This window comes from Rhinichthys klamathensis, unplaced genomic scaffold, assembly GCF_029890125.1.
Source record: "Rhinichthys klamathensis goyatoka isolate OS25496 unplaced genomic scaffold, OSU_Roscu_1.1 h1tg000019l_1, whole genome shotgun sequence".
NCBI lineage: Eukaryota > Metazoa > Chordata > Actinopteri > Cypriniformes > Leuciscidae > Rhinichthys > Rhinichthys klamathensis.
In genome coordinates, this window is record NW_026606570.1 from 245,055 (window position 1) to 263,602 (window position 18,548).

The 18,548-nt window shown below is 36.9% G+C and overlaps 1 protein-coding gene across 2 annotated transcripts in view; it reads right to left on the reverse strand.

Annotated features, from left to right (window-relative positions):
* Nucleotides 1-18,178, reverse strand: part of npr2 (natriuretic peptide receptor 2) — a 54,587-nt gene extending 36,409 nt beyond the window's left edge. For both annotated transcript variants that reach the window (XM_056235786.1, XM_056235779.1), the window contains exons 1-6: nt 17,494-18,178; nt 8,437-8,624; nt 3,311-3,424; nt 2,306-2,441; nt 1,146-1,240; nt 58-181 (exon numbers count right to left, since the gene is read on the reverse strand). In XM_056235786.1, coding sequence (XP_056091761.1) covers nt 58-181; nt 1,146-1,240; nt 2,306-2,441; nt 3,311-3,424; nt 8,437-8,624; nt 17,494-18,172 — 1,336 coding nt within the window. In that variant the 5' untranslated portion in view covers nt 18,173-18,178. The remainder of the gene's footprint in view (nt 1-57; nt 182-1,145; nt 1,241-2,305; nt 2,442-3,310; nt 3,425-8,436; nt 8,625-17,493) is intronic.
* Between the last annotated feature and the right edge of the window lie 370 nt (nt 18,179-18,548).

Genomic DNA, 18,548 nt, shown 5'->3' on the forward strand with positions numbered 1-18,548 from the left:
AAAATCGTGGCCTGTTCCTTTTTGTAAGTAGTCAGATTTCACTAAAAAGGTCCCTACCTTCCTTGCATGGTGAGAATCCACACGGTGGGTAGTCCAGAGGTGGGGAACCCTTTGGCCACTGAATCCTCTCTGTTGGGGACCACAAGACTTCTTTACTGGTCCCATTGTAGTGACCAACAGTCTGTGTAACAAGAAATATTCATAAACATATTTTATTTACAGTGAGCTGAAAAACATTTCAGATAAGAAAACAACATATTAAAAGAAAGATACACACAATGGCCTACCAACAAGACTTTTTTTTTTTTTTAAGTCTATGATCTCTGATGGAAAATATGTATTAGAATATATGAGATGATGATGTTTTTCTGCACATGATTCACTGTGTGTGTACATGCAACACTGTCTACTCTCTAACCAGATGAAAAGAAAGTCTGAATATATTGGTGAAATAAGGCAACTATGGCAACAATGCACTGTATAACTCAATCACTTTATTACCAGCTAAATAACCATTTATTTCACTTCTTTTCTTTTCTTTTTTGTTGTGATAGGCCTCTCTAAATTAAACAAGACTCCCGGTACATTTATGAATGAACAAGTCAAACTGAAAAATGAACACATCGCTTACAAGCTCATGAACACATGCTTTCGATTAGGACAGAAGGGCTAGTAAAGGATTTGATTTTTAAGCAACACATTATTTGGTATATCGAGCCGTCCAACCACAGCCGCATTTGCTGTAATTATGGAGCATGTGGCATGTGGGTTAAATTAGACTGTTGTTCTACATATGCTCGACTCTTTAACCATTGTTATTTATTGTCACCATGTCTATCAAAAAGATTTTCACTATGGAAACATTCCGCAGGAAAGCTACATCCTTCATTATGTTATTTCTTTGTTTGCTAAGGCAGACATCACAGTTACTATTGCTCACACGCAGGGGTTCTGAAACTCTTATGTGGCAGCAGCAGACCTTTGGATTCCATTGGTAAACTATATTGCTACGGTAAAAAAAAAAAATAAAGCACTTTTTAAGGACTTTTGAAAATTTGGTGATGCCAAAAACTTTCTCAAAACTGTGTTAGTATTTCTTATTTCTGTATTTATAAGGTGGCTGAATTTGTGGTAATTCTACTTACTGCGTATTGCCCAGTTTTTAGGTTAGTCATTCCCCAAAGTCTGAAGTCTGTGTATCTGGCATTAATCCGATCTGTGCTTACAAGGCCAGTCACCCCTGTGATGAACAAACACAAGCCCAGGGATCAAATAAACATTTTTATCTGAGTGTTGCAGAATAAAAAGATCAGATATTGGTTTTTCTTTGTAAGCCAACAATAATTTTTAAGACACATAGAAAAAAAATATTATTGAGAGAGGAGGCGCTATCATAGCTCAGGTTATGTATTAGAACTGAGCAAATTAATTCAATTTCAATTCAATTCAAATTTATTTGTATAGCGCTTTTCACAATACATATTGTTTCAAAGCAGCTTTACAGAAAGTGCATTTCAGAAATGTACATAGAAAAAATACAGACAAAATAAATTAAACATTTAAAAGTTCTGAAAACAAGATCAATTAAGTTGAGAGGCAGAATCATGAGAGACTAGAATATATCTTGAATTGCGTGTTTTGGGCCCCATACATGACCTTCAGAAGAAAAAAAAGATATTGTTTTCTGAATTTGTTCCCTCTGTTTAGTTACATCATGGCAAGGTTGTACTAATAAATTCCTTCATTTTAGTTACATAATGTGCAGAGTTCTCTCTAAATTGATCTTGTTTTCAGTATGTTTAAATAATTTTACTGAAAATAAGACAAAAATACTGATTAAGAAAAATACTTTTTGCAGTGCATTCAATATTCTGTCTGGTTCCTGTACGTGTTTGAAACAGTGTGTGTAGTTTCCTTCAGGGAGAGGGCTCAGCAGATGGGTTGTGTATTAGAAACAGATTTTCCATTCACAAGCTAGTTGGGACATGCTTTAAATCAAGGACTCTGACCTCTACACTCCCTGCAAGAGAGGCTGAGAGTTTACCAACATCGACCTCAGAAGAGCTCTTACAAGCCCTCCGCTCACTTTAAAAAGAATCCGAGCAAAGTTGCCAAAACACTCCAGCTTGACACTGCCGCTAAAAAACAGATACTTGTCATCACATCCTCAAACTGTGAAGGGCCTAAATGTTGTTATCTGTGACCATCCTGTTGAAATGAATGTCAAAACATCATAGGATCATATTGAGAAAGATTTTATCAAACATATATCTTTGCATTTGTAAACCAAGACCACTCAACACACCCCAGATCCTGCGGTTTCGCATTCTCGCAGTTATGTTGATTCCATCGTTCTGAGACACGCCGTCTGCTAACGCTTCACTGAGGGCTTTTGCATATAGCACAAAACCATCATGGAAACAGCCGGCAATAAAATCCATCTGAGGAAAGGCAAAACAGAGCTTTAATTCAGGGAAACATCAAGAAATCTAAAACTACATGTCATTCTGTACAGACATAAGATCTGCCAGTTGTCCTCTAGGGAAGGAGAAATGAGGTGAGGAAAAACTAGCAGGCTGTCCATTGATGAAAAATGTAATTGAATTAATTATTAATTTGGCAGACCTAATTTCAAGATGGCTCATATCAGCTTTTTATAAAAAGAAAGCATCTGAAACATAGAAAGATGATGTGTCCAATGCATGTTTCAATTGACACAATTTTCCCTGCATTAGGGGTCAACTGAGTCCCATGGTAAACGGAATAATTTACCTTTTCCAATAGTTTTGAGTGTAGCATTAGAGTTCAAAAAACATTTTGGAGCCACTGTAAACATCTTTACAATGCATGATAGACTGGATGGTAATTAGTATAATTATTGTAAGCAGAAGTTTGATTCATAACTTTCTCATAATTGCAATCCATTTTAGTATGTACCAGTACTCAAAGTCTTAAATAATTAATTTCATGAATGTTTTCATTTGGCAGCTACATGTGGATCTAGGGTTTCGGGGAGTTGTTTCCTACTTTTGTCAAAGGGTACAGCTGATTCAGGAAAATGGGACTGACATGAGGAAGCCAAACTTATGATTCAAGTGCTTTTAAGTGTCATATCTGATCTTGTGGTAAAAGGAAACACAGTTTAGCTCCTGAAAGCCTATAGAGCTGAACAGAATGTTCAATATTTTCAAGACAGTGATAGTAGGCCAAAAAAGAACTATGTAGTCTGTACACATGTTCTGATTAAATCTGATGTGACAGATGGCTCTGCATATGTGCCAATACCTGATCTTGTTTATGAGCAACTCACCATTGAGGGTTCCAATTTTATATTAAAGTCCTGCATTGCTCTCTTGTGGAGTTCTTTGCGAAAAGCGGTATACTCAGGGCTGTCTGGCTCCCGGTACGTTACAATGAACACAGACTAGAGAGATGGGGGGGGAAAAAACAGTAAAATAGCTAAGAGTCATAAAAAGAACATAATAAAAAGAACATAATGTGATCTGACCTGTAGGAAAATATTCAATTCCTGACACAATAAGTCGCTGAAGATTTTGCCAAATGTTTTTACTGATGCCAGACACGTGATAAAAACTCAGTCAACACAATTTACAAAAAGGGAAGGTTCACCCAAATATGTAATTTCTGTCATCATTTACTCACCTTCAAGTCAAACCCAATTGACTTTCTTTCTTTTCTTGACTTGTATTGTATTCAAGGCATTCAATAGCTTAGTCTGAAGAACAGACTAAAATTTATGTCATTATTCACTGATAATCTTCACTTCCAGCTCATTGAGTCGGTGAACTAATCAATCAGACTGGTTTTGTGAACCTAATCAGCTGATTCAAAAAATGAATTACACATTTAACAACTTATATTCCAGTCTGTTTTTCACACTAAGCTATTGTGTTTCTTCTGAACTTTTATGGTGTGTTTTTTTTAAAGCTTGAAGGCTTCGGCCCCTTTTAATTGTAATTGCATTGAAAGTACGTACTTCAAAATTTCTCATTTTGTCTTTGTGCATGTTTCATCTAGTAATACTTGCAGTGTATTACTGTTCTGATTTCTAATTTTAGGTGTTACATGATGTGAAGGTGTATCTCTACTGATGCCAGAGTTATCTGTTATTAATAATTGTATCTTTTGGATTGTGTCCATTCAGTCAAATAAATAGAGTCAGATGTGAGCTATAAAATTACTCATGTTGTGATATAAAATGTTGCCACCCACCTCTATTCTTCTCTGCATTATGACACTGACAGCTTGACACTACATACAAAGTCACTGTCTTTTCATATTTAACTTTAAGTATCGGTGTCAATGGAGGAATATTTGACAATGTAAGAAATTTCTCAGGTTTATGTTCTGATTTATGGACTTTTACTTTGCATTTCCTTGTTTGCGTGTGTTCTGTTCCTGCTTTCTTTCGCCATTTTACCAGAGATTGTCTTATTATTGGGAGATGAGAGGGTCTGTGGCTCTTACCATTGGAAAAAGGGTAACAGTTAACTTGGATCTCGTGAAGCACCTCAGCCTATCATATAATTGCAGTGACATCAGTGGCCAGCGTTAGTTACAGTTTACGTTACACAGTTTCTGGTGGATTAGCGCGTTCGTCTTGTGAATAATATTCTATATTTAGTGTCATATCGTACAGTAGGACTGCAATGTTTGTGGAATGTGCTTTACTGAGCGGTGAAAAGAGTGCAAATTGCTCTATTAGCTATTAGCTGATCACTACAGTGCGCATTAAACCACATTTAAGATTAGATTTAAATCTATTCATTTAAAAACAGCTTTATTGTACATACACAGCATTGATACTACTCACTAAAAGTATTTGTAATTTAATTGTTGAAATCTGGAAGCCATAGAAAGAATACCTTTATTTATTAAAATCTTTATATTTTGTTTACCTTCATTCATTAAAAAGCGTAATATCAATCTCAGACATACACAGCAGTCATAAATCATTCCGATTCCAGTCTAATTCATTTGTTGAAACCTGGAAGCCATAGAGAGTACACATCATTATTTAATTTATTTTTTCATTAAAAAACAATATAATACAATATGTATAATTAAATTATTAATTTTCTCTGTATTCATTAAATTCACTATTCAGCATCATAGTGTACATGGCAGTCACAGTCATTCAAGTCTTATTATAATTGGTAAAATCTTAAAACCAAAGAAAGGAAACAATTTTCTTTAGACAATATACAATATCACTCATATCACAGTTATGTTGAGTTTGTTTAGTTTTTAAGGACTTTTAGTTCGTAGGCTATTCTCTAGTCACGTGTGTTCCTTTGTTTGATTTCCCCACCACTCATCTGTTACTATGGACACTAACTCTATCATCACAGCTGTTCGTCTTTTGGTTAATCACTATGTGTATTTAAGTTTCTCTTGTTCACTCAGTGTTTGTCCGGTTACCGTTGCATTTAGTGTTACATGATGCCTGCCTGCCTGCTATTTGTATTATTCTCATTAAAGCTGCAGTCCGTAGCTTTTTTAAGTTAAAAATAATCCAAAATAATTATATTAAAAAAAACTTATTCTGCCAGTGGTCAAAACTATCTGCTTGCCATAGCTAGATTCAAAACGGTTAGCTTGTAATAATGATTTTAATTCCAGTGGTACTGGTGGGTTTCCGCGGGAAATTCGAGCATGTCTTTGCGTCATTACGTCACACCCGTACACATAAAGAAGGAGTTTCGGCTAGCCGGCTATACTGCGCGTGACGAGATGTTTAGATGTATAGGCTTTTCTCGCAGCACTTTACATAATTAAACTTATGGCATCCAGAAAGATCCAAACAACAATCATCAGTGTCAACTGGAGATTCAGCAGTTATAAAACCCAAGACTTCGTACTTCGGATTTAAGGTGGCTAGAGAAAGAGAAAGAAACCGTCTCATGCGAACACAAGGATTTAAACATCGTCGGGGCTTTTGAAAAGTGCGTGAACACGTTTTGAAGGGGTTCAAAACGGAAGAAGAGACGGCTTTTTCCTGCTGAATAAGTAAGTTAAGACATTTCAATAGTTCAATCGTGTAACAGTACGTTTTCTTAATTCACACAGTTATGGAGTTTCCTTTGTTGTGCCTTTCTCGTTTTGCTATTATGGAGAATATGAATTCTGAACTACACAACACAGGTAACCATAAAACACATTAAATTTAACATTAGTCACGCAATGCTGATGTGATGTTGTTAACATGAACAATTTGAGAACAAAGTAGGCTATAATTTGCACGGTTGCTGTAAATCTTGTTGATTAAATCTAACGAAGCTTATCATGTCGAATGCTTTTTTCCCCCTTAGTTGGTCAGAACAAAAATGGATGTTACTTACTTGTTCAGAAGACATTTTCTTATGAAAATTCTTATGTTGGTCAAACTTTCAAAAAGTGAATCTGTGATTCTGTATGACAGTATCCACACAGCGAGGTGACTTACAGCACCACTCGCCTCAAAACACTGTGTTCATCCGCGCTGTTTCATGCCGATTTACTACCCACGTAAAGATGATAATTCCGCGAATCACTGCAGTTACAGATTTCGAACAGAGAGATGGCGACAAAGAGGAAAAGCTACGGACTGCAGCTTTAAACTTCTTATTGGAACTTTATTCTTTATCTTCGTCTGTTTGCATGTAACAACCCGTGACAACTCAATATTACACAATGCCAATTATTAAATACTACTACACATTTGCTGGTGGTGGTAATGTTGTAAATAAGTCCTACCTGTCGTGACATTTTCTAAATACCATTTTTACGCTTTTTTGGCTAAAAGTTGCAGGCTTGCCTTCCAGTGGCTTTGATTTTCCCGCTTATTTTCTGTTTCCTAGGTTAGTGTTTATGTCCTTGTTTGTTGTCATGGTTATTGATTGCTTTGTGCACCCATTTTTGTCCTGTGCATTCAAGCCCTCAGTTTAGTTCTACTCACATTCTGGCATCGTCTTTTATTTAGTGAAGCTGTTACATTGATCCCTGCCTTCTGGATTGCCTTAGCCTTAGTTTTTGTAATTAAACTAAAGCTGCTGCAATTAAGATCCTCTACTACTCCACTTTCCTTGCCTACACTGTGACAAAAATGAGTCATTCCGTATGATAAAGTTCACACACTGAATGCTCCATTAATGACAACTAGGAGGCAAGATCGATTAATAGAATAGTTGATAGTTAATAGAATGTATTTAACTATGCACTTACATTAAATATATATATAATTGTTAGGCACAATGTATTGCGTTCATGTTGTATTGCACAACACTTGCTGGTATTGAGGTGGGGTATGGGTAAAGGTTAGGAAGAAGTTTAGTTATATGTTTAAGGGTTTTTTTAAGTTGTGAGGAAAGGGTCAACAGTGTAATTATAGATTACAGAAATGAATTACAGCTGTAATTACATGCAGGTATTTTTTTGTACAATGTAAAACATGTATACACAGTAAGTGCATGGTATAAAATTATTAATTTAAATGTTAGTAGCCTTTATAGTAGTTAAAGACATTCATATAAAGTGGGACTGGATGTTGTGTAATGCACATTAAACTGCCAAAAAGGAACAGCTCCAATTCAAGTTTCTCTAAAGTACCCTCTAAATTGTTACTAGGCTGTTTGACTCAATTATCTGTCAAAAAAATATATATTTTAAAGACTGAGTTTAAAAAGCATGACAAGAAATGGTACTTTTAATGGCACAAATGGATTTTGATGGAGAGTTTGAAGATGGTTTATGAAAAAAGGCAAAAAGCCTTTTAACTATAAAAATAAATCATATGTGTTGCTGTTGTTTACATTTACACTTAATAACACATACAGATATATATTCTCTGTCGATTATGATACGTATGTGGAATTTAAAGAATAAGTTATTAACTATAATGTTATATCTTTCGTTGTCAATTAAAGTAAGATAAACTAGGGGCGATAAGGGGTGGGGGCCCCCAATGACGTGTGCCCCATTGGACCACCCTAGCCTTCTGCCCTTATTAGAAAAAGTAACTCCTATGTATTATGTACATTTAATTGCAATCTTTTTATTTAACATGCGTTTCTTCTTCTTTTCTCAATGTTGCATTAATCAGCCTTAAGAGAAATTACTCATTTAAGTAAATGGAAACCTAATGCATTATTCACAATCAAAGTAACCAGGAAGGCTTTCCAACTAAGTGAATATCAGTCAAATTAATAATCTAAACGACTTCAAATTTAATTCTGCATGCAAGAAGCACATTAACATGAAGAAGTAGAAAAAACTCACTGAGATCATACAAAACCTTGAATCACAATGTAAGGTTGAAGAAATTCAAAGTGTTAAGTACTGTAGCTTCTTGACCAATCTTAAAAGCAAAAGCAAATAAATGCCACTGGTGATGCTAAAGCAAAGCTGGGTAGTTACTATGGGTATTATTAATGATACCTGAAATAGCTTGATGGGGTCATTCCACTGTATTGTTGAACCCTGCCAGGGCATTGGAACATCGCCACTTAAACTCTCTGCAAACACGTCAAGGTAAAAGATGGCATAGTCCTCTGGATTCTTCACCTCATCCTCAAAGAGCTTCATTATTTGGAAGAACGTCTGTAGAGGCCCAGAGATATAAACAACTATGGTAGAAAAAAAAGAAGACCAAAAAACACTTTAGATAGAAACTAAATTTTTACATTTCCTAATACAAATATGACTGGTGTTCTAAATGTTCTTAAGGCTGCGTTTACATTTGGCATTAACTTGCGATCAACGTGATACAAACAAGAGGAACGGATAATCAGCCAATCAGGACACGGCACATTTACATTTGTTCACATCAAGTGGCCCCTGTATCTGATCGGATATCTCTTTCCCCGCAAAATGTTTAAATTAGGTCTGCAGGCCTTTATCACAGAGTGTAAAACAACTTTCGCTTTAGCCTCTATCAATGGCAGTGGCCATATAGCATGGGAGTTTTGTGATTTATTCATTTACAATCAATCTCAAATAGGTTACTTAATCTCCCAATTTAAGTTTCCAACATTAGACTTATATGATGAAACAAAGAAAAATTGTATTCCGGCGCATTCCATGATTGAAAGGAAAGCGCACAAGCATTTATATAGGCTATGTGTAACATGCAGAAAACGTCAGAATCTGCCCACCTTTTAATTAAAGAAATACAACAACATAATAAACAACACATCAAAGAGCATTAATTAGAACTAAACAAGGGTAGGCTATTGATAAGCTACGAGTAAAAATAGGACAAAATAAACAATGCTTGAATTGCTTTCATTTACTAATTTTACTTTCTGATACGATCTCCAGTTTTAGATCAAATTAGTCTGTTTTCGTTTGAAGTCCACAGTAGTCGATTGTCGAGTTCGCGCGCGCGATCATTAGTTATATTAGTTACCAATGATTTCGCGCGCGAACTCGACAATCGACTACTGTGGACTTCGAACGAAAACAGGAAGTAAATACAGGTATGTGAGCTGGCTGAATTAACATCATTTTTATTAATATCTTTCACATCTACTGCAGTCAGATTGACCGTGGTCACTCTTAATAACACCACTCACATGGCTGTGCACTTGTAATGATAAATCAAGGATGTTAAGAGGCTAAAAGCAGGTTTAGAACTTGCCCCATTGAAGTCAACAGGGTGCGAATTTTAAAAAGAGGATAACACGGTGTAGGCAACACCGATTTTTGTTGTTTTTGTCTGTACTGACAGCACTCCAAATGTACAAAAAAATGAGCTCAATGTTAAAATTGACCGAAGTTCTCCTTTAAGAAGATGCATAAAATAATGCATGGCACCATATTGATGCACACGTGAAATCTTTTGTGTGTGTGTGTGTATGTTTTCCTTGGCTGCTATACTATGGTCATTATTTCCATTAGCAGTGTCTTTCAGTATTTCTTCTGCCAGCTCAGGAGCCAGACTCCCAGTTAGCAGACATTTCCTTAAGTGTTAGACCAAAGCCAGCCCCTGTCTGCCTCTCAGCCCCCAAATTCTAAGCTCTTCCACCATAGCATAGACAAACGCATGCCAAGTAGTCCTGCTGTCTCCTGGATGCGCTCCAAGACAAATGTACAAAAAAGCAAGGAAAATGTTCAACGGTGTTATAGAATTTATAAGGATCTGCCTGAGCTGCCAATGAATAATGTTTGAGAACATTTTGTTTCAAAATAGTCTACGATAAGATTCCGAAATGTGTTTGCGGTTTTGCGGTTTTTGTTTTTGTTGCACTTTTGCTCTAGGTCGTTTTTGTTAGTCATGCCAAAGACATTAGTTTGTATTGTGAAATGTACAAAAGATGCTCTGTTGTGGTTTGTTTATTCAAAATTGTCACAACTTGTCTTTGAAAATGACTCTTTTGAAAATATGTTGAAGAAAAATAAAAGATGTTATTGATCCACTCTATCATCTCAGACATGTCTGAATTTGATATGCTGTGAGTCATTTTTTTGTTGTTTGAGGACTGTATATTTCCTTTAATTGCAGTCTTTTCAGGAGTGAAACACTCTGGACCATTATTGGTGCAATTGGTTTGTGTTCGGAGTGTGTGTAGTGCGCTGCATCTGCAATAGATTGTTCAAGCATTTGAGCAAGCGAATGCTCGGTCTTTCATACACACACACATAAACACAACTTGGTCTTCTATTCAGCTATTTGACATTTGGTTTTAATCTGCTTCCATTCATTTGAGAGTTTTTTCGGCGATTTCTGACATCTTATTGTTTGCTTGAACACCTTTTGTCATTATAAAAAATAACGTTTAAATTATGATTCAGTAACAGATAAATCAAGAAAGCATCCCAATTGCTCATACTTCAAGTTTTTGAACGATTAGATGCCTGCCTTAACCATCCTTGCAAGCTTTGCACAAGCAAGACCTGCTCATACTTTTTTTTTTTTTTTTAATCATTAGTTATAGTTAGAAAACGTCTCGGTTACGTATGGTAACCCTCGTTCCCCGAAGGAGGGAACGGAGACATACATCAGAGATGATCTGACAGAATGGGGATCTCGCTTGAGAGACCAATCCACTTCGAGTGTAAACTAAACGGCATGCGATAATTTGCAAGAGCTGCTGTGCCTCGTAGCGCGAGCATATAATGAGCAGAAGGTGCGTCACATCTTTGTTTTTCCGCTGAGGAGCCGGACCTTGTGACTCGGCCGTACAGCGGAGGCTCAGCAACCGTGCCGATGGGACCTACGTCTCCATTCCCTCCTTCGGGGAAGGGGCGAGAAAATGTATTTGTCCCTACCCATCTGCTAGGTTCAGCCCGAGATGGCATTCCTGGACCACAAATGGACATCGTCTGCCCAAGGGACCACTTGTGGTCCAGTGACTTTCGTCGCACGTAGGGCGAGGTCTGTTGCTGTGGGCAGTTCCTGCATCAAACCTGGGTCAGAACTACTCTTGAGCAGCTCTTTGAGTGCCTTTGCCTGATAGACTTGCAGGAGGACCATGGCGTGTAGGGCAGAGGCGGCCTGTTCAGCGGCTCTCTAAGCCTTCGCCGTAAGCACGGATGAGAACTTACAGGCCTTGGATGGGAGACGCGGATTACCCTGCCAGGCGGTAAGCGTTTTGTGGACTCGGCAGCCTAGCCCCCACTGTGATCCTCAAGTCACTAGTGTATTCACCGAAGTAGCCCTCTGCTGGGCAGAGGAACTAGATCGGGGCATAGCAGAGGGGACTCCACCTCTCTCAAGGTACTCGAGTCTCGACAGCAGCATCGAGATGGTCATCTTCCCACTGTGGGTACATGACTCATTCACAAAAGCCACCTCAGTGTGCTCTCGGCCCAGACACGTAAGGCAGTGATCGTGAATGTCAGACGGAGACAGGAAACGACCACATCTGACATCTTTTTTTAAAAGCTGCAATGAATGCAGAGAAAATACTCTTTTAGACTGTAATAAATGCAGAGGAAATGCTATTTAAATGGCGACCACCGCTGACACGCCAACACTCTCTGGAGAGCTTCTTCCGGGTTTGTAGAACACTCATACAGGTGATTGCAGAGCAGAATCACTGAAACGCTCAGCTCCGAAGCCAAAGCTTATGTGAGCTCACAAATCTCGCTCGTCACTGTCCATTGGCTTGATTCGTTTACACTCGAAGGTGATTGGGGTCTCAGTCGAGATCCAAATTTGTCAGACATTCTGACGTAAGGTCGAACGTGACTGACTGATAGTCAGTTTCCTGAATATGCTGTGTGAATAAAAAATCACCATCAAATGTTCCACAAGCGCACCATAAAATGATCATACATGTAATAAATGTTATTCTTGTGCTGTAATTCAAATTTTCTGAATCCATATGATTGTGTTGTGTGGGGAACAGAATCAAATTCAAGTCTTTATTCAGTGATCTTCGTCTACAACTTAGTGAACAGTAGTGAACACAACCTTAAAAACCTACACTCGTAAAAAATAAATAAAAGTTTGCCATTTCAAGATGAGTTACAACAAAGGTTTTATGTCAGTGATATCAAATACTCGTTGGCTCTCATGAGCCTCATCATTGATTGCGACATAACATGATTTGGGTGATGTGTGCTTTTGTGGTGCCTATATATTTCACAAGTTCACACTTCATATAAAAGGTTATGCGTATTTGGCGTGTTTGGCCCAATACGGCCCAAACCCAGAGTAATCCCACCAGGTTGTGATAGGAATAGTTAAACTAGAAGTGAGGAGATGGGGTGGTGGAGGGATGCTGATAAACTGTCAACGAACAGAGGTAAGTCTGCTGTATATACCTCTTATCTTATGTTTAGGTTTGGGGATAGAGTTAAGCGATCTAAAATCTATAATACCGTAAAATATTTGCTATATAAATATACTTATGATATAAAGGATTCATAAATATTTGACATTTCTATAGCTGTAAATACGTAATACTGTTTATGCTTTAGATACTGCCAGTACATCCATATTGTACATTTCAACATCTACCCAAATATACAAAAAAGTATGCTTTTGTACCTGTAAATATTATGTATGAATACCTTTGTATAAACAATGAGACCAGGCTGGACAAAAATATGATAGCCTCTGCTGCTATCTAGGATCTTTTCAGGTTCAATGAATCCCTGTTTCACACATCTAAACCAAAAGAAATAGAAAATGTGTTATTTCATGTGCTCTGACACAAGGAACTGTGGTTCTCAGGTGGATAATAAAAGTCCTGCTTGCATCATTTTCTTGTCCTACTTCCCAATCATTTCTTGTCTCATTACTGTGTCTAACCAATAAAGAGGCAAAAAGACCACAAATACAAAAACAAACAAACAAAAAAAGAGGAAGGAAAAAAGGTTTGTGATGATATTTCACAGCCTCTGGGCCGATCATTATCTCATCAACGCATGGAATGTGAGTTCACAAACTGAACAAGCCCAAACAACAACCAAAAACATGAATTAATCTGACCTCAGGGTCATAGCAACTAAACTCATTGAGGAAACAGTGAGAGACATTCTGACGTCTGAGACGCCTTTGCAAATCATTTCACAGGGATTTTTACAATATGCTTTAAGATTGTCAGCACGCAAACAGGATTAGACTGTGAAATTGTGTATTATTGAAAGAATAAATTATCATCCCCCTACTGAAGGTTATACACATCTAAGATGGTTTATGCATCTATACATATGAAGTGTATAAGACCGATATATAAAAATCAACCACTTGCGGCTGTGCTACAGTGTGTTACAGTGAATGACAGTGTAGTAACGTGGTGTGTTACAGTGATTATACAGTGGCTGTACTTTTATAAAACACTGTAATGGCAATATATAAACACTGTTCAATTATGTGCAATAAATGGCAAATGTATTAATAATAATCAGAATAAACATTCCACAAAGTAAAATAGTACCGTTCTACGTAGTCTATTCTTTTTAACATAGCTTAAAAATGTTTAACAAATACATCCACTGCCTACCCTGAAACGCTTGCCTTATATTATATTACAGAATTTTTTTTTTTTTTTTTTTTTAAAGCTTGTTTCAGATTGATTAGTTTAGCATTACTGAAGTTAAATCCAGCTCAAAAGGTTGTGCATGGCACCGCCTCACTCATTACTTGCAATATGTTAATAAATGCATCTTACGAGGGAGTGGCTAATCAGGACCTGTAAGCAGCCAATCAAGCTAACAGCAGCAACTGCAAGCAATTAGCCATAAAATTACTCTAAATGTTCACACACTATAACAGGGTAGTTAAATGTCTGAACAATCTAGACATGTTGAGCGGCTCCCAAAGGCTACTAAACAATAAGGTAAATATTATCAGAAAAATGTAATGTGCTGATGCTATCACTTATTTTGGTGACGTACTTCAGTAAACAGGCTATGCTGCGGATAAAGCCAAACATGACAGAGCGAGGTTATGATAAGAGCAGAAATCTAGGGGCAGTCTCAGTATAAAATTAAATGGATTATACATCACTGTAATTCAACCTTCTTTTATTTTATATTTATTGATGTTAAATGAGCATACTGCAAGTATTCTTATAACAAACAGTGTCAAAGACATGGTTGTACATGACAATTAATGTCTTTGTGCAATGCTATAAGCCACATGGTGCTTTCCTTTGCTTTGCATGTTCAAAGGAGACACTGGGAGACATGGATTTGTGTTGCCATGGCAGTGTGGATTCAGCAAAGGAAAACATATATCTGACTTGTTTAGATTGAGGGATGAATATTTAAAACGTAGAACATGTAACTGACAAAGGTTATTTTTATGATTGGATTTGTAATATTATAATGACTAAACTTAGAAAATTATGTATGCTGTGCAAATATAGTTCATAAACTATGAAGAATTCCAAATCATGAATCAGACATTTTAAAACAACTAATTAAGCTTCAAGTTCAGAGAGTAGTCTGCGGTTGTGTTTAGGTCAGTGCATTCAGGCTGCGTAACACAATTCCTACATCTGATTGTCTATGTGGCAAATACAATGTAATCTGTCAATTATTTACAAAACTCCATATATAAGGCACTAGAAATACAAAACTGAAAAACAGTAGGACCATCTAACCAATAAATGCGGTCTGATCATTCTGAATGGGCTGCATCTTGCCTGCCAGCTGCAGATGTGTTCAGCCCCTAACCAGACAATCCTCTATCGATTTGAACAATTTCAACAATTAATTGGTTTTATTTAACAAACATTTTCATCACATGCAACACTCAACTCAAAAAATTAAATGCATTCAGCTCAAACTGAATTCAAATCAGTAATAATGGTCTTAAAAATGTAATAAAAAACATAATAATAAAATATTTTTTAGAAACTAATTACTTTAAAGTGAAAACTATCTGACAAGACATAATAATGGTACAGCTCTATGGTCAAAGAAACATTGTGCCTTACAAATTGCCATTTATAATTGTGCTGATGCTTTGGGGGGAAAAAACCCCCCAAAAATTTAATTTTCAATGCCTATTTTGTTTTAGAAGACCATGCAACTTTTTTGTGTGTATATATTTAGAAAGAGAAAACAATAAAGCGATATAAAAATCTACATGTGAAAATCTGTTTATTTGTTGCAACACTCTGTTATTATCGAGCATTTCTTACTCTATCTGAGAGCACACTAATCTAAAATATTTTCTGGAGAAAGAAAAAAATGGTGAGAGAAAAACAAACAAGCAAACATTGTTCTCTTCAGTTATTTAACTCTGATATCATCATTTTGGGGTAATAGCAGTTGGCCTTTCTCTACATAAACAACAAAATCTAGAAATCTGGACTTAATGCATCATATACTTTAGTATCATTATGTAATTAGTGTTGATGCATTGAAACCCAGTGACCAGCTGTGTACTCTCTTATTTACTCTAAACTAGTTTAATTAATGACATTAAAATACATTAAATTGTGCTGTGTGAATCTTAAGGGAAGTAAATAAAAATTAAGACAAAAAGACCTTGGTGACATTATGTGTTCTCCTCATTCCATGTATTATTTCAGCCATGCCACAATAATTGTGTTTGACAGCTCAGTGGGTTAGGGGGGTTATGAGAATGTCAAGAACTGTAACAAAGCAAGGAATCAAGCTGAAAATAATGAATTTGGAGGGTTTTCTGCAGCCTCATAAGTTCAACAAAAAAAGCATGTTTTTGCAAGAATCATTTACTTGAATCAACATAAAAGAACATACAAGTTCAGTGTATTTGTTTCTGGGGTCTTTAAAACACCAGGTCATTTGTAATTTTGTAAGGAACTAAAAAAAGTTCTGATGTTATTCTACTGCTCAATGAATCTAAATATTTTCTGTTGAATTATACATTTTAAATTCTACCTACACATTTTCAATAGTTAAAGAACTTCTAAAGGACTGTTAAAAGCCGTGTTTGGTAGATAACTGAACACAAGTCAATACATGTTGTTGACTGCATTGCTTTATTAACAGTGAATAGGGTGCATGCCCTCCTGTTTTGGTGGTGCTGTAAATAACTTGCACAGGGCACCACAGGTCCAAAAATACAGCATGGGGGAACACAGGTGGTGTCAGTCCTAAATGCTATCAATGCCTCATTGTAGTCTTCCGATTTTAGATATAATGGATCAAGAATATCAGTGTGGTTGCCATGGAGGGATGCATGCAACAACACAAACATGCTTTATTGATTAAAGAAGGTAAACTGTTCAGTGACCAAACATGATGGTAAAAATGTGGTATTTCCCAAAGTATATGGTAGTACTATTTCTTTTAAATATCTTGGAATGTACCATAGCATATGGATATGTAAATTAACTTATTTTCCCAACTGTCCTTTATGTGATGATTGCTTTCTAACAGAAATTTTAGAGATTTTTATATCCTTATATATATGGAAGGATGCATCATTGTAGAATTTTTAAGGTTACACTGTACAAAAAATATTGTCATCATGTAACATGAAAATGTGGTAACTTCTAAATTAACTGGTTATTTAATCAATTCAAAAACATTACTGATTAAATGAACCTGAATATGTTACACTAAACTAATTGAAGTCATTTCCTAAAGGTCAATTCAGGTAGAATAAGTTAAATATGCACATTTTGTATATGTATATTGTGTAGATGTACTGAACATTTCAATGGGGTACCATTGGACAGTAATAATTCAGATGGTAATGTTTACTGTATGTACCAAAGTATCTCAATGAACGTGTGTTTTTTTCTGAACATGTCCTTTGTATTCTTTAAAATACATTGATTGGTGTGCCATGTAAACATGAGTAAGATGTATTGCTGATTGTAAGGCTATTAACAAAAAAGGAACAATGGAATTGCAATATTTTTGGACATGCATCATGCAGTACCATGGTATTCTTTTAAGTATCCTGGAGTAACGTAAATAGCTTACCATGGTGTATGAATTAAGTAATCATTCAGTATGCTATTTCAAAGGACCATGGCGCTTTCTTTTTCATGCTAAAGCATTGCTGTCAATGAACCTTTGCTGAACTGAATCTAAACTTACTTCTCCCGTTGTCCTTTATAAATGTGACGATGTCTTTATAATTTAAAGTTTGTGGATCTTCGTAAGGGAAAGCATCCACGGTGATGTTTTCATCTCGCAGAATCATGTAAATGCCCTCGGCGAGGAAGTAATGCGGCCGGTCGTCTTGTTTGAGGTCGTGGTAGACCATAAGCGCGCGAGAGCTCCAGTTAAAATGCGCGTGCAGATAACTGACAAAGTCTCCGAGTTTCGTGGTGGTCGGGCCCGTCCTGACAATAGTTTTAAACTCTTCGAAATCATTAAAACCATATGCTTGTCCTCCCGCGGTTATCAGGGGGAGTTTCCAGTGAGACGCGAACCGTCCGACGGACGCGACCGAATACGAGCAGCCAGGTCCGATGAACGCATCTGGTTTGTTGTAAAGTTTTGTGTCCACTGCGATAATCTGTGCCTTGTTTTCCGAGCAAGAACCAGCGGACTCTGTGCTAAAATTAAGGAGGTTGATGGTGTGTCCCTTTAAAAGTCCGCTCTTCTGAATTTTCTCTTGCGCCATACGGATCGCGGGGAGGACGCGCGGCGATGCCCACGAATACTTCATATTGTCGGGCAGCATCACCGCTACGGTAATATTCCCCTTTTCTGTTCTGCATTCCGGTACGAGTACATGTATAAGTACCACAATGTAAAAACTATATCCCATCCTAAATCCCGATCCCGTCTTAAGTTGACGAACAAATTGAGCGCGCCAGGTAAGAGGATTTATTCTTCTCAAATCAAACTTCAATGAGAAAAATCCTCTTTTAAATGAAGAGAACAATCCATTAGTGACGTCTTTCTTCCTCGTAGGCCAACTAAATTGCTTGACAGAGACTCCCGGTGCTTTATATGATGGACTTCTCGCGTCCAACTCCTCAGTGAGATTCAGTGTGTGCGCGTCCGTGTGTGTGTGTGTGTGTGAACATCCAGATGAGCGCAACTTCACCGCGCGCGGCCCTTGCACAGCCCCTACACGTCATGACAGCTACACTAGTTAATGGCTCCCTCTGTCTGCAGGTCAATTAACCGCACTCCTACAT